The 16564-nt window shown below is 51.8% G+C and overlaps 1 protein-coding gene across 5 annotated transcripts in view; it reads left to right on the top strand.

The window, feature by feature from the left end:
* Positions 1-16564, top strand: part of STARD8 (StAR related lipid transfer domain containing 8) — a 106396-nt gene that overhangs the window by 7289 nt on the left and 82543 nt on the right. The window contains exon 1 of one of the 5 annotated variants that reach the window (XM_026095984.2): positions 11758-11971. The exons of 3 other annotated variants lie outside the window; for them this stretch is intronic. Coding sequence is in view for 1 of the 2 variants with exons in the window: in XM_026095977.2 (XP_025951762.2) it covers positions 11927-11971 (45 nt within the window). In the remaining variant the exon portion in view is untranslated. Of the gene's footprint in view, positions 1-11757; positions 11972-16564 lie in introns of those variants that run through there. One more of the 5 variants, XM_026095977.2, reaches the window with a different exon arrangement.

Raw genomic sequence — 16564 nt, 5'->3', positions numbered from 1 at the left:
GGAAATACCTCCTGAAGCCTGTGCCGTTGTGCCGGTGGACACGGGCCTGTCACTTGCTGTCCTGCTCTTTCCCCTCCGTGAGAAGTGCCTGTCCTTACTAATGCAGCCGATGGCCTTAGGAAGGGGCATCTTTATGGCAGTGATTTTGACTGAAATGGTGCCAAGAGAAACTGTGCCAGATGTTGGTTTGTTTTAAATGTCTTCTGTGATACTTCTGAAAGGGAGGAGCAAAGAGCAGACGCCACGTGAGCCTCGGATTCCCACCCCTTGCCCTTAGCGCGTGGTCTGGACTTGCAGGCCTCCATCCTGGCACCTCTCTGGGCATCGGTGGCTTTGCTCTTGATGCGCTGCCCTGGGCAGGGAACGCCCTGGGAAGGCAGCGTCGGGGCATGCCCGCACCCCTGCCAGCTGCCGGCCTGCTGTGGCTAGAGCCGGGCCAGCTGTGCCCAAGCCGGCTCCTGCCAAGCCGCAGGGATTAGCTCTACCCTCCTCCTCGGTTTCCAAGTCCCAGCATGACTTACGAGCTGTTCCGCAAAGTGGCACAAAAGCACGGGGCTGAAACTCTGCCACGGTGCCTGCAAGGTCGGCCCAGCTCCGGCTGGGCTCGATCAGCACCGGCCCAGCACAGCTGGAGTGGGTTCCTGGGGACAACCGCGCTGCTCTGGCCCCCGGGCCGTGTTCCTTGGTGCGCTGGCGAGGAGGCTCGTTTGGTCAGACAGCACGTCGGGCACAGTGCTTGGCTCGTGGTCACAGTCCTCCGGAGACCACCGAGTCCTGGAGCACCAAGGCAGCAGCCAGCAAGCCAGGCTGAGCACAGGCCACTTGGAGATGCCCTGGGCTCTGTCCCCTCTGTGCTTCCGCATGCTCTGGGCTCTGGGCATGCACACGCTGAAGCTTCGGGCCACCACGGTATTTTACTTCTGGCTTTGTACCATGCGAAAGCAACGGTGCTGTTCCCAGGAGCAGCGTCCTGCAAGCGCTGTGCCTGTGCTTCGCGCTGCCCTCTGCCTAAAAGCTGTGCTGGTGTGGGGTGTCTCAGTGCAGGGCGTGGAAAACTCTCTGTGCAGGTAGTCCAGCTCTGAGTAAGTGAGAGGAGGCCGCATGCGAGTTCATCACGCGGGGGTTAAACTTGCAAAGACCTGCCCTGACTTACAGGGAGCAGAGTGCTGCACCTGACACAGATTCCTCTGCCATCTTAATTAAGCCAAAACCCCGGCCAGAAATGTGGCTGGGATCTTCCCGAGACAGGACAGCTGTCGCTAGAACTATGTGCTAAAATATACGAGTAGGTCAAATTTAGTTTATTGAATGGCATTTAGTCATGAAAACCTGAAAGACAAATGTCTCTGCCTGTGAGGGGTTTTTTGGTTGTTTTGTGGGCTTTTTTCCCCCTGATGAGTGTGTTTTGGCTGTTGGAGGCACGTAGCCAGGCACCAGCAGGAGCAAGTCCCTCCTGAATGCCGCGGAGCGGAGGCTGCGTGTGTGCCTGCACGTGTGCGTTCATGTGCCCCGCATCGTTTCTGCCCTCCCCGGATGGCCCTGCCCCGCGGCCGTGTTTTGTTTCTGCAGTGTGAGGGTTTACCTGCTGCTTCTGCCCTGTTGCTGCTTCCCTTGCCGCAGCAGTGGGGCTGCGAAACGGGAGGGCCAGCTGTGAGCTCTAAGGCCCCAAGGGAGCCTCCTGCGAGATTAACTGCTTTTTGGGGCCTGAGCTTTTATTTAGAGCGTGGGCGTTTGGGACTGTCGCTCCGGAGCCCAGATCACAGGACCGAGCTAAGCCGTGCCCTAGGACTCACTCCGTCATTTGGCTGTTAATAGCACAGGCCTTTGTTTTCGCTATACATTTGCCATGTGAGCCTTCCTGCTCTTGCTAATAATAAGAGATGCTAATAATTCTTCGCCTTAGTCTGGCGCCTGTCTTCTGAGGAAGAAGACTAACGAAATCTCCCAGCCGAGGTCTAGCGCTTTAGTAATATTGCTATGACAAGGAGAAAACTCACTTGTAAGCGTTCTCTGGTGTCACTTTTTTATATATAAAAAGGCAACCTATTTTGCATTTGTCTTATGTTAAAGATGCCTATATGCTAATTACAATAGCAGGTTTTTGCTGGAGGTCTTTTTGGTGTACAAATCTTTGTAGACTCTTCTCAGATACTTAGTCTTAGGTGCTTGAATTTAAATAGGCTTAAAATCACTTATGGCTATACCTGTTAAGTAGTCTTAAAAGGTATTTCATTTTTCCTTCTGTATCACTTGGCTCTCTTTGTAATTTTTTTAACTTGTCTGTAACTTCTTGAAAAGGTCACCACACCAGTTATGTTCTTTTAAATATACTTAAATAATGATGCCCCCACACCCCCGGATCAAAAGCCTTGAGTTACTGCAAGATCACAGACTTAAACTGGCCAACTTCAAATTTAGGCAAACTGAGGCACGTATAAAAACGAATGGTTTGCCTGAGGTCGTGTGTGAGCCAGTTGGTCTCAGCCTCTAAACTGTTATTTCCAAACCAAAGTCCTCCTGTGAGTGTTAGCTGCTGCAGTTGTCAAGCGTGCGTCGCCTTGGTGGGAAAGGAGATGATGGAAGCAGGTTGCTTCGTACGGTTGCTCTAAAGGCAATGGTACCTGTGCATCAGGCTGGCAAAGCCTTTGCCACTAAATACCGTGTAAGATATCCATGTTTCTGCCACGCTTCTCAGGGCTGTAAGAGACGCGGTGCCCTCCTTACCGTGTGCGCTGGCGTCGCAGCTGCCAGCGTCTGCCGCGGCAGCACCGCGTGCATGCTTCTCAGGAGGCGTTTCTCCCAGTAATTCAGTGCTTTCTAATAAGTTTATGGCAGAATGCCGGGTAAGTGCTGCTCCCGTTCACTCAGAGCAAAGGAACAGTTCTGACGGTGAGTTTATTTGTCTGACTTTGCTCTCAACCTGCAAATACAGGTTTTTTTGCCTCAAATGCTTGTTTCATTGAGCTCCTAGCTCCTGAACAAATCTAATTCTGCTCAGTACAGTAGTGGTTTTGGAGCAAATGCATTGAAATTACTTTAAAAAGAAAAACAAACCCTTAAAGCCTGCGACTCTTTGCTTTCCTGCAGATGCTTCTGAGGACATCACAGTGGGATGAGGGAAGAGGGGGAGCTCAGCTTCTCCTCTTTAAAAATTGAACATGTGGTCATTATATTTGTATCTATCCAGGACAGTCCTGAATCTTAAGCTTCTGATATTGCACCATTCTGGAAACTGTGCCCCAGGCACCGCGCTTGGCCGGCGGCCCCCAGCCCGCGTCGTCGCGGCCGCTCCCTGGGCGATGGTGGCAGGCGCTCCCGCTTCCCGGGCCGACCTGCGCCCGGACGGATGCACCGAAACCCCTGGGGTAGAAAAAGCCTGGACCTTCCTCTGACCCTGCCACGGGAGCAGGGCCGGCGGCATGTACTGTATTCGGTTTATTTTTTGCTTCACCCGACGGCCCAGGGATGTTATTTTTGCCACTGGTGTCACTCTGCTTCTCTGCTGTACAGTGGACGCAGAAATGGGGAGAGCCAAGGCAAGGGAGAAGGGCTGCAGCAAACAGGCACCTGAAAGGCTGGTCCTTCTGGGGGAAAGCCAGGACGATCTCGTTAACAAGGCTAAAATTTTTATTTTAATAGAATTTACTGATTCAAAACTCAAGCTGTTAGAGTCCTCAAGTTTCTGAGTACAGACTAATATTTCCATAGACATCTCAGCGAAATGGGGCGAGAGCTCACCCCAACTTGTGCATCCTAAATCCCACAGAAATATCACTGACTAAAGCTTTCAGTGATGTCGTCTCAATTTAGCAAAATTGGGGATTTTTGAGGGCCTCAGTGAGGACTAGTCATCTGCAAAGTTTTTGGCTTTTGCGTGTATACTAAATAAAGCAGTGTTTTGTTTGTAAATACCAATGTATTTATTTATAATCTTTTTGAGGAGAAAAATACAGATTTAGTCTTTACCAGGGCCTTTGTGGGGACTGTTCAGTGTGGGATGTCTTTTTGCAGTCTTGAATTCAAAAAGAGGCCGTAGACTCTGCATAGACTTTTCCAAGGAAGTTCAGCATTGATCTCGCATTCAGCATTTTAGAGTTGAGAAAAAAGTTGTTATCAGCATTTAAAACTGGAGATATCGGAGGAATGTTAATGCTATAGATAAGTATTGTGAGAGTGTAATGTCCTGTGTCTTGCTCATCTGCCTCAGCCTTTAAAAATAGGCTTATTTAATTGAGGACAATCCTTCGGGAGCTATTTTCTCTGTTGCCTTGGGACTTGGGGTTTTACATCTTCTGCCTCCAAAGGGTTAAGCCGAAGTGAAATTGCCCTAGTGAAAGGAGTGTTTCTTTTTGCCACGGGGGCGGACACGTGGCGATTAAGCAATTGTGTAATTGTGGGTAAGGGACGCTCTTCCTTGGAGCGGTCGGTGTCCGCTCGCCGGGGCGGCACGTGGCTTCCCGCCGGGGCGGCGCGAGCCCCCGGAGCACCCTCCCGCGCCGGCAGCGCCGGGCCCAGCGCGTCCCCACCTGCCCGCGGGCAGCGCGAGTCGCCGGCCCTGTCCAACGCACCGGGCTGGCAGGCGGCAGCAGGGGGGCACTGAGGCCGGTTTGCTTCTTTGGGGGAAAAGCACCCAAAAGGCTGCAGGGGTGGCAGCTCTTGGGAGAGCGGAAGGGTGCCAGGGAAGCTCAGCCCAGTGGTTTTGTTCCCGGCAGGGCCTCTGCTCCGGGCCCCGTCTCCCTCCGCTCCTCCGGCTCTGAAGCGTGCCGCCTTCGACGCCCAGGCTCCTTCCCCCGTTTCCACTTGCAGTCGTCTGGCACAAAAGCCCGTTTTGTGCAGCAGTTGCAGAAGAAAGGCCTGGGTCGCTTGCCGGGTGGATTCAATGTGCCCTATGGACAAAGGCCAGGATATTTTCCCTTGTTTTGGTCATGGCACAAGCCCATTTGGTATATTAATAGCTTGCCCATCATTCTTCAAAGGAGGAGCAGTAACTGCCCTGCTGGAAATAACTCATTTATGAATAAATGGCCTTTTTGTTTGTACACGTATGTATGTCAAGCTTGATTATGTTGGATCATAATCTTTTATAATGGAACCTGGATTTGCCAAGCTGTTTCTTTACTATCGTCGTTTTATAGTTTCTCTTTTGATGCTGCACGTTCTCTTTCAGGGAGGTGCTTACTGGTGAGCAGCGGTTTAACTGCTCCTCAAGAAGAATGATTGTCCTAGAAGAAGAAAGCTACGGAGGCACAGTTTGCTTGGGTTAAGGAACCAGCGACAGTGGTAGAAATGGCAAAAATAGACAAGAAATAACACTTTCATTGTCATTGTTTGTTCTCGTAATCAAAACCAAACAGTTTAGACTGTCATCTGATCAAAAAAAAAGAGGTTTATCTGTGTTCCTGAAATGCAGTGTTGGAGACAAGCATGCATGTTGGGATTATTTTTGATGAGCAGCTTTGAGAGAAGAGGAATAGAGAGCCAAGTGGAAAACCTGATGGGCAAAGTGCTTGTTAGGCATGGTTTTGGTAGATCAGCCTAGTAAAGGCTGAATCTAAAATTCGTGATCTTAAACTCCTCTTATTCTATGCTAAATGTCTGTGCATATCCATGAAGGTGAGGAGGCCTCTGTGGAGAAGAGGTTTGTGCCCATTTCCAAACAAAAAAGAGAATGTGAGGAAGGGTGAACCCCCTCAGTGGGTGAGGGCAGACTGTGCATTTGGAGGCGGTGCTGCGTACCAGGCAGCTGTGCTCCTCGCGCCCGCCGTGCTGAACTGGCCAGACACCTTGGTGAAGTGCCCGAGCAGCTAGAACGGGGCTTGAGGAAACCGGAGCGTTTGGGCTGTATCTTGTCAGCAGCTTTGGAAATCTCTGCCAGAAAGAGCTGGGTGTGTGTTTCATCTGCTTCACTTCCTGCCTACCATGGTACGTACTAATAAAAATAATATCCAGAAAGACTGTGGTACATAGTGGAGTTGAGGGAAAAACCCTTGTGGAGCTGTGCACTTAATTTTCCTCCGCTGTTTTCCTCTCATCTGTTTCCTCTGACATCTTGCTTGGCCTCTCGCTGTGCGTAAGGGCAGCTGTTAAGTGCAGAATCGAGCTACTTGTTCGAGTGGTTGCCCTGCACCTGGATTTATTCCTGCTGGAAGGCTCGCTAGCATCCGGAGCAATTCAGGCTTTCTAGCAAGTCCTTCATGATGAGTGGTTATGAAACTTGGTCCTGTGGGTCACCAGGAGAGGGAGGAACTAAGATAAATGTTGAAGATGCTAAGCATGCGCTCTGTGGTTCACTTCCTCTCTGGCACTGGGTCCCAAAGGAGCTGAGGTTTCTCTGATGCTCTGCTCAACTTTTCTTGACCAAGAATCATCTGCAAAAATGCTCACAAGTCGGAGAGCTCCCTACCTCTGTCGCGGAAAGCCCGGGACAGCCCGAGGTATGGGAATGGGGAGCGCAGTCAGGTCTGCTCGCCAGACAGGGCTGGGGGACTGGGCAAGACGATCTGCCTCTCGGGGAGGCTGTTTGCTTCCAAGAAGTCATTTGGAAAATCGGCAGTAGGTGGCTGTGAGTCAGCGCCCGGCACTTCATGGAGCAGCGTGGCACTTGCTCCTGCCTCCCCTCCGTGGGGACAGCCGCTTCGCCGAGGAGCCTGGCTGGTGGCTGGATCCTCAGGCTGCGAAGGGAGCACCGAGTTCGGGAACGCTTGCAGCAAGCCCAGATGGAGCGTGCCGAGCTGTGAGATGGCAGGGGACAAGAGAGTGTTTTTTTGGTTTTGTTCAGCTTTCACATATCTTAGCAGGCTTTTTGTGGTGTCTTGTGCTTCTTCGATACTAGAGTGCAAAGCTTAGTGTTTGGAGGTTTTCTTTTGCTTGGACTCAGAATTAGACAGGAGTCTGTGGAGATCCAGGTGCCAGCATGGCTCGTCGGTCCCTTGTAAGCAGCCTTTGTGGTTTCCTGCCATCGGCACCAAGCAGTCCTTGCCAGCCGCTGCTGCCTCGTTCTGTCTGCTCACCTTCGCAGGCTGGCACAGAGCTGCTCTGCCCTGCGAGCCAGTGCTGGTGGTGCACCTCCTGCCCCGCTTGCTGCCCGGCGCCTCACCACCTCCTGCGGCAGCACCTCTGGGCGTGGAGGAGCCACGGCACGATCCCTCCTGGAAAGGCCGGTTGTAAGATGTGCCAGTCCCCTCCTCTGCCGGTTCCTTTCCTTGGACGGCTTGTGTGGCTGGGAGACCAGCTGGGAGTTGTGTGAAGTGGTGGGCTATCTCCCTCCCCTTAACGTTGAGAAGCCTTTTGCTGTTTTAAAGTAAGAGCAGCTCAGTCGTGTTCCCAGTGCCTTCATCGCAGAAACCACTGCTGACTGCCTTGTCTGCAGGCTCGGAGAAGAGGCCAAGGTCATAAGAAACCAGTTCAAACTGCCGATGGACCCCAGAGACATCTCTGTCTGGGTATGTGTATCTGAGTGAAAACCAGCACTGCTGTTGTGGAGTTTAAGTGGAGAACTCTGGCCTTCCTGGACAGGGACCCGGCATCACCTGGTCAGCACTGACGTCGGTGCTGGGAATGGCACTGCGGCTCGAACCAAATCGGCTTCGCCACCGGACTAGCAAGGAGCGAGGTGTCCCACACACCTGGTGTTCCTGCTGCAGAGAGCAGGGTCTGCAAAGCATCTCCCGTCTTCTGCCCTGGCAGAGGGACAGGTCACCCAGCACAGCAAGAGTTAAGCGCTGTTGTTGGAAAGGCCTGTTCTCTACCAACCCCAATGGGGTGACGCTTCATGTGGGCAGCGAGTCTTACACTTCTCCACCCCCTTCTTCTCTCGCCATCCCGTGTCACACCCTCATGTTCTGTGCTTCCAGCGCTGGAGTCTTTCAGCACCCGCCTATCAATTCGGCATTATTAAAATAAAAGGGTTAGTGTTCCTGCTATGCTAATATGGCAAATGCTTGCTCTGCAAGTAGCTGCTCTCTTCCTGACCTCTGGGAAATGCCTGTTCACAGCAGAAAGTGGAAAATCACTGCATGTTAATGATTTGCTGGAACTGTTTGCTTCTGAGGAACAGCGTGCCTAATGCTCACACCTCTTCAGACACCCCGTGTTTACCAGCAGAAGTGGGGCTGACCCGTGGGAGCAGTACCAGCAGTGACAACTGCTTGTCTTGCCAGAGAGGGACATTACCTGGAAGGCTGCCAGCCTGTAATCGTTATTAATACGGTGCCTGAGCGCTATTGAGCAGCAGCAGTGATGTTAATAGCTCATCAATGGGATAGAAATAGCTCACTGGCCGCAGGCGTGTTCAAAGGTGACGTCGGATCCTCTGGATGATGACCGAAATACCAGCTGTGTCCTGTAGATAAAGGAGAAAGCAAGATGTCAGTTTGCAGTGTTAGGTTCAGTTGGTGAGTGTCTCGGTGGCCCAAACTGAGCTTGGACAGCGTGGGCAGCAGATGGGGCACAGCTGGTATTTGGCCGTGTGAACCCTCTTCAGCTTGTATAGCATGTCGTTTCCTTTAGAAGCTCCCACTTAAAATGGACTCTTATGTAAATCTGGAGGTGACAGTGGTGTGTGTACAGAATATATATAGAATTAACAGAAATTGCTTTTGTCTTTTCAGTAGGGTAGATACCTAAAGAGCAGGTATGTTGGAAATGTTGGGAAGAGATGTGCAACAAGGGAGCCGGTGTCTTGGTATCACTTTGCGGGAAATGTCGACTTTGGAAAACTGTGTGTACATGTTTCAGCCACTCTGCAGTGGATCCAGTGCTCAAGACCTAATCTTGCTGAGGATAATATCCTGGCATGCAGAAGATGGATCCTAGATTTAAAACTACCTGAATGCTTTTTGGATTACTAGATAGGAAGAAGATGCAAAAATATGCAGAAGTCTCTGTGGTTTGTCTCCCAGGCCCTGGGAAGGAGACAGCTTGCTTCTATTTGCACTGATAATTTAATTTATTTATTAGGAAGTGGGAATAGGACTTATTCCTATGAGAGCAATCTATGAAACTAGGTGCTTGTTTGTGTCACTTCTCTTCCAGTGCATTTCTAGTGGGCCAGCATAGTTGTGCTTAAAGTTTTGTGGCTCTCACCCTTTCAGCAAGGATTTTTCTGGCTTTTCTGGGAGGAACAGAGATATCTCCATCAGTCTTTCACAATTTGTGAATGCCTGTTGCCACCTGATGGGTTGCATGTGCTGTCTGGAAAGTGTGGCTACCTGCCTCGCTAGCACTTTGCCTCCTGAAGCACAGCGCAGCCGCTAACCAGATAGCCCCGAATGGAAAAAGTGACAAGGCCGAGAGGAAACGAGAATGGAAGCCGGCCCAGAATCGTCTCTGCTCTTCGCAAGGAATCCTTCCTTTAGAAAATTAGCTTAACCCCTGGCGTTGGTTAAAAAGGAAATGACGAATGGACGTGCCTCCCGTACGGAGACCGTGCTGGAGGACAGGGGGTCTGGGTCCCACCCGGCCAGTCATGCACGTAAATCCCCTCGCCCGCTTCCTGGTCTGTCCGCGTACTTTGCACACACCAAGCCCTGCTGTTCCAGGCCTGGGCTCTGCGTCTGGCTCTGGTCCTGTGCCTGAGCTCTGCGCTGCTGGGTCCCCTACTGCCAAGGCAACGACTGCAAGAAATGTTGAGAAGTGACTCGAGGTGGTCTGGAGGGAAGAAGGGCTGGCGAATGCCTTGTGCGGGATCACGTAGCAAACAGTGGTGATGCCTTGCAGCAGCTCTGCTGTGATGGGATTCACCTGTGAGTTTAAAAAACCCCTCGAGTGCACCTGTACTGAGTGAGCTGATGGGGGTGGTGTGGAGATAGGCGTTTTGTCCAGCTGCCTTCACCCGCCACAGGGAAATATTTGCAAGTCCGCAGGAAAGAAAAGGGGTAGCCTTTGAGGCAGGGAGGGGTAACTTTTGGGGCACTGGTGACTGTCAGACAGTGGTATGTGGATGTAACTCGTGTGCAAACCCTTTTACAGGTAAAATGGTTGCCAAGAAAGATGACCACAGGTGAGGTGTACCCAAGCAATGAACCGTCTTCTCAGCCCTGATTGTCTGAAGGAGAAGAAAGGGGACAACACTCAAAGCTTAGGCTATGCCATGCCTTTGCATCTATCCAGCTCCGGCTGAGCTGGGCCCAGTAAACCAGGAAAGACCATAAAGCAGCTGTGGTCAGTGCCAAGTCTGGGACTGGTGCCAAAATGCGAGCTGAGGAATGAGCAAGGGGGAGATGGAGGGAGGCAACTGGAACTGATGCCTGGGAATGACATAGCCCGCGTGCCTGCCGCGGGAGGAATGCGAATGCCGCGGGAGGCAGCCCGAAGGGTGTCCTGTCCAGCGGGACCCTCGCCCGCTGCGTGCCCCCGAGTCCCTGGGCTCCCATCCCTCAGCGGTAGCTGTGCAGACCAGGCAGTCCTGGAGGGGTCCGTGGGATACGTATGGAGGTGGCTGTCATGCTGGAGACAGGGCCATCTTCTCGCAGGGAGGTGCAGCTTCACCAGCCCTGCTCCTGCTTTGTGGTCTTCTGTCACCTTCCATGACTTTGACCGCTTTACTTGCTTGTACTTTGTTCAGTGCTTGTTTTAATTAAAAAAAAGGTGGAGAGGGGCCTCAGTAAGGATCTTGCGTGTCCCCTGCTGTCACTGTTCTGTCCCCCCTTTTCTGACGTGCTGTGACCACGGTCTCCGCTTTGCAGTGAGAGTGTCGGTGAGGCTGGGGAGGACTCGGTGTTAAAGGACACATGGGCCCTTGCTGCAGGTGTCACAGGTAGCAAGGCAGAGGTTTTAGAGGCGAGTTGCAGATTCGTTGCTTGCTGGTGCGGGGAGCCGCGCGGCAGCCGGGGATGAGGAGTGAGCAGGAGGTGCGTTGTGGAGTGGCTGGTTATTTACTGACTGGTCCTCAGAAATGTGGCTTAGCCCTGGTGTGACTGCTGATCAGCTTGCTGTAGCTTGTTTTGGAATAGATCTCTTAAATCACAAATTGGTGCTTTTCTAATGTGTCTACAAGAGACTTCTAACTTGAAGGCTTATGTACTTATTACTTGCACAAAAGTTTGTGGCACTTCCTTTTATTATGGTCTTTCTTGTGAACAAATGCTAAGCTTGCACAAATGTTTGCAGAAGGAAGATAAGGAGCTGTGAATAGAGGCAAAATGAATGGCCGGGCCACGTTTGATTGTGATTTTTTTCCCCCTACGGTTTTCTCCCAGCCATGGCCACAATTGCGGGCTCGCAGAGCTGCTGCCAGCTGCCCTGCAGAACTCGTTTCGCGCTGTGGCTGCAATGAAAGTGGCTGCACCTGAGCGCTAAGGGCTTGCGGGCTGCGGCGGGGGCATCCAGGGATGGAAACGTTAGCAGCTCCGGGTACTGTTTATCCCTTGGAGAGAGAAGTGCTGAGAGCTCTGTGAGAGTGCGTCTGTGACTGGTGCTGATGAGCTGGAGCAGGGGTTGGAGCGAAAATCTAAACCATCTGGGGTTTGGATTTCCAGTGTCCTACATGTGTCTTTGACAGTGAAACTCCCGTTCCTTTGCTGCGTGGGTCCTTCTTCCCCTCCGCTCTCCCCAGCTGCCCGGGGATGGCGAGGCTGCGTGGTGCATTAAAGAGTCAGGAGGAAAAGCCTGTCTCTTTTTAAAACTCGCAGTCTTCAGGGAATTCCGACTGCAATCCAAGCCCGTTCGTAACCAACTGAATAACGGTGCAGGGTTTGAATGCTCCGGCCCGCCTCCCCGGGCAGCGCGCCCTCCTCTCCTCCCTCCCTCCCTCCCTCTGTGCCGCAGCAGCTCTGTCCTCGCTCGGTCTCGCCCAGCCGCGATGTGCTGCAAGGAGCAGCTCGTGGGCTTGGTGGGGTGGGCTCTCCCCGGGGCCGGGGCCAGCGCCGCTGTCTAGCCGGCGTGCAGGAAGGCTGGTCCGCATGTCCTCCCGGCCGCTCCGTCCGTCATGCCGCTACTGGATTTTTTCTGGGCTTGCTTCAAAAGAGCCAAGGTAAGAAACTGTCTATTTAAATTGTGTCCAGGCTTTCGGCCACCCTTTTAATTTCCAAGAAAAGCAGCCAGGCGGGATGGTTGGGGGAGGCGTCTCAAGCGGTGCTTGAGTTTGTGTCCGGTGCCTGATCCGGAGGGATGTCACGCCTGTGCCGCACATATATGTGGAAAGGTTGATTTTGGATGGCCCACGTGCAGATACATATGTCTGTGCGCGCTGTGTACCCCCATATACTAGTCACGTTATTCAAATGTCCCGAAGCCAGCAGCTCCTTTCGGAGGACAGGGAGGGCGGCTGCTTGCTGCGGAAAGCTGCTGGCACGTGGCCAGGTACACACGCGTTTCGCAGGCACACGCACGCGTCAAGGCTGCGTGTGGCCCCTCTGCGGGCACGGCCCCAAAATGGACGTGTGTGCCCAGAAACGCGGGGTCATATATGGACACACAACCGGTAGCTGAAATGCAGTTGTTGATGAGCTCTGCGTATGCGTGTGTGTGTATGCTGCTGGAGTGAATTAGATAGTTCTTGCATACTTGTCATAGGTCTGGTCTGGGCACGATATGGCAGAGGGAAAACTTGGGGTTCATCACCCCTCCCGGCCCCACGCAAATTGCCCATTTCTAATCAGTGGCAGAGCTACGACGAATGGTCCCATCTCTGCCTCTATCCTGGGCATGCGTTTCCTCCTTGCTTTTTGATAAACCGCAAACTACCTCCGAGTTATTTTTGATAAGTAGAATAAATCTCTTCCCTCTTCTTAATGTGACCGTTCACGGTTAGAACCCTTTTTCTCTTTCCTGCTCACTCTTCTGTCTTGCATTGGCTGCAGTTGCTGACACCTTCTATAAGATGTTGGCTGAACACAGTTTGTGAACGGAGCAGATACAAACATGCACGTAAACCTGAACAGTGCAAAAACTGTGGTTCACAGGTATCTGTGAACCTCTTAATGCTGCAAACCCTGAGATGTTGTCTTGGAACAGGTGAAAAGGCAGTATGTGGGTCAGGCCACCCCACTGCAGAACATGTGCAGCAGTCCGGATTCTGCCACAGTTTGTTTGCACGGTGCAGTTTTCTGTAATTTTGTTTTCTCAGAAGGTCATGTTTGCAGAACTGAAGTATGTTTAGAGGGTTAGGTCGTTTGTGATAGAGCACTTGGGGCCAATTCTGATTTTGCTTACATTCGTGTCAATCTGGAATAACAGAATGGCTGCAAATAGAAGGACAATGGAACAATTGAGACCGGAAGCCCTGAGTTTTTAATTTCCTGGAGCAGTCGTTCTTATGGCATCTGGTATTTTTTCATTCGGGTTTAATTCCTCATCTGCCTTTTTAATAATGTGCAACTCTGTCTCTCTAAAACTGACCCTGTTTGTTGTGTTAGATTTACCATATCGCAGCTTGTGATAAGGTGTAGTGGTAGGTGTGACCGATAAACGGAGGTATCGTCAGCATGGGCTTCAAGAGCTTCAAGTTGGAAAAACGCTAAAATCCCTTTCCAATCAATACTGCACACCAGATTGTATCAAGCATGCGGATCTGCTGCGGTGAAATGAATGTGGAATGTATGCTGTTCCCTAAGGGTTTCAATGCAGAGCTTAAAATAGTTGAGTCTAAAAATGACATTTGTGAAGTTCATTAATAATATTAATAGCTGTCTTGTCCCTGCTGTCTCCAGAGAGCTTTGCAAGGCCTCGTTAACTCTCCTCATCCCTGTGAGCTAAGTGTTATTATTGTCATCTTGCTCGTGGAGAAGCTAAGGTACGGAGTGGGGGCACCTCCTCCTTTCTCGCAGGGCTTGGTTAGCAGAGGTGCATCGGAGGGCTCCATCCTGCACTGTGCTGGGCTCCCCAGCGCCTGCTGACCTCAGCAGAACGGAAGGCCATCTGGGGACATCTGGCTTTACCCTATAACCTTACCTGATGAACGGTCCCACTGAACTGGCAGCACGCGATGACGCTAAGCCTTTGCTGCAGTTGTGATTTTGAGCGTTTGCTACCCGAGTGGTACTCGGCGGGTGGCTGGTTCACCCTGCGTCGCTCCTGTTTGTAGCTTGGTGAATCTCTGATTACCTTTCTCTAGTACGCGTGTAGACAGCTTTCCTGGCATCCACGGCATGTCTATCCACCCGTACAAATACGAGCTTACAGCTTCTATCGACACCCCAAGTTAGCATTAAGCCAAGCAGTGCTGCAGCGAGGGAGCAGGAAGGGTATAATGGTCTAGATCTGGTGGATCTAACCTTGAAGGGGGTTGCCAGGGCGGGGGTCTCAGAAGCGCCAGTGAAGCTCCTAGGAGCGTGGCCCGGCCAGCCCTGCCCATGGCCAGCTCGCTGCCTGCCCCTGCTGCGGCTGCTCTTCTGGCTCTGCTCCCCGGGCAGCGCTCGGCAGCACCCTCAGCATCTCCTCACCCCCGGATACATTCCCTGCCTCGCACCTCCCCCAGTCGAGAATGTTTCCCTACGTGAACCCCTGGTTTTACTAATCAAGCAGATATTTGTATCGGCCTCTTGTTTTGAAAATGCTTTTGCAGCATGCAAACAGTGCTTTGCAGGCTAAATATGGGCAAAAGCCATTCACAGGATCTGGAGTAAAATTGTCTTATTGTTCCAAGATTTTTTCCCTACCTTCATCTGGCCGCTGAAAAGCTTCGTTGCTGGCCATCTTTGCAACATCACAGTGGGACCTGTGCAGAGGGAGGCTCCAGAAGAGGTTTGAAATGAGATAGTTGGGTTTTTTTGTTCGAAAGGGATGGGCTTTGCCCAGGGAGAATGAGCCCTGGAGAATAATGTTGAGACTCACACCCCACAGCTTAAATGTTGTGGGAAAAGAAAATCTCTTTAAATAGGTGTAAACAAAGTAATGATTCCTTTGGAATGGCAGGTTCAGCAGTAAGAGATGGGAGGGAATTCTATCTAGAATGGGGTTTCCTTGATGTCCAAACACGAGGACCACATTGAGCTCCTCAGCTCAAAAATGATGGTTTTGCATTTTGCGCTTCCTTATTGGATCTGCCTGCAAGACTTCTGTCAAGTCTGGTGTAGCAAAACTCCAGTGAGGACATTAGGAGCTCCCTGCTAGGAGTTACAGGTGCCTTATTCACAAATTGCAGGACTGTTTGTGCTTTGCATATGTTTCTTTGCTGTTTCTAAACTTCCCGTTGCTCTGCTTACAGCAACAGAAGATATTCTGGTGGAGACTTCTTCATTTCTGTCGTCTTCTCTTCTGTCGAAAGCTTACAGTTCCCCATATTTCCACTTCCATCACTTCCACAGTAACCACAAATCAGACTTGATAGGTCACAGGCTGGGGCCTACAAGTGTTGTCCAACTCCTAAGTGGAGTAGCCAGGCTTTCCTGGAAATGGCACCGGGTGAGCAGCCTGCACTGGCTCTGCGTCAGCCAGAGGTGAGAGCTGCTTCCAAGGCCGAAAGTGGTAGACGGTGCTGGGAACAGCTGTACTTTCAGGAAGCAGAAGGGAGAGAGGACATCACGCCTCCCGTTACTTCTGTCAACAAGCACCGGTCTCGGATAGGGGCCAAGACATCTTTTTTCTTTTTCTTTTCCTTTTCTTTTCTTTCTTTTTCTTTTTTCCCCCTCTCCCTGTGTTTGTGTTGCTCAGCTACTCGCTATGAAGAGCAGAAGAATTTCTTGAACGGGTAGAAATGCACGTGCAGGGTTCTGATGGCAGCATTAAAGCTCTCCAGATTAAATGAGGTCAAGCTGTGCCTGGGTGGAAGACTTTGCTGGAAAAAGAAGATAGTAAGGTCAGGATGCAGATGGAAGCGGAGAGGAAGCTTCCAGAAGTTACCTTAGGATAAGGGCGTTTTCTTATCCCTTTCTTGCTATGGCTTATTAGACTAGCAGTACCTCATACCAGACCTTGCTGCATCTCCACGGGTATCTAACTAATTTGCAAGAGGTAAGGCTGATGTTTGCAGAGCTTTGCAATAACAGATATTGTAGAGATCCCAGTGATAATCCAACTGTCCAAACGTTTTCAGCTCTGACACTCTCCAGTTCCTAATGTGCTGCTACAGCAATGGTCAGGCTTCTGCAGAGGCTTTTCCTGAAGGCTCTGGGCTGGACAGAGGTGAGCAAGCAACAGCCATTAGAGTTTCCTTGCGTTTCCCTCCAGTGGGAAAAAGAATGAGAAACGCCAGACAAGGCCGAGGACCTCGGTAACCCTTTGCAGCCACACGCGCTGTGGCATTCCAGCGATCACCCCGGGCTCCCGGACTGCCTCCGCTGGGTGCCGGTCCGAGGCCGGGAGCTCCCGCGGGGAACGCAGCAGCAGTGACACGGTTAAGCGCATCTTCCTGTGTGCTGTCCCCGAGCCCCAGTGCCCCGGACAGGAAGAAGGGTCCCGGCTGACTTGTGGGAAAATCAGGCTCACCAGAACGCTGCATTCCTGAACTGATCCCCGAGGCCCCGGGAGCACATCTGGCCTGACCGGGCCTGGCCCTCCTACTGCGCGGGAGCAGGGGGCTCCTCTGAGCCTAGGAGAGGTCCTGAAGGAAGGATGGCTGGGCTTTGCTGTGCACCGCGATACCTGGGGCAGGGCAGTGCCAGGACCCCCCCGCTCGCACGGCTCT

Source organism: Dromaius novaehollandiae, chromosome 11 (genome assembly GCF_036370855.1).
Source record: "Dromaius novaehollandiae isolate bDroNov1 chromosome 11, bDroNov1.hap1, whole genome shotgun sequence".
Classification (NCBI taxonomy): domain Eukaryota; kingdom Metazoa; phylum Chordata; class Aves; order Casuariiformes; family Dromaiidae; genus Dromaius; species Dromaius novaehollandiae.
Note: the sequence above shows the minus strand (reverse complement) of the source record. Positions and strands in the feature narration are given on the sequence as shown.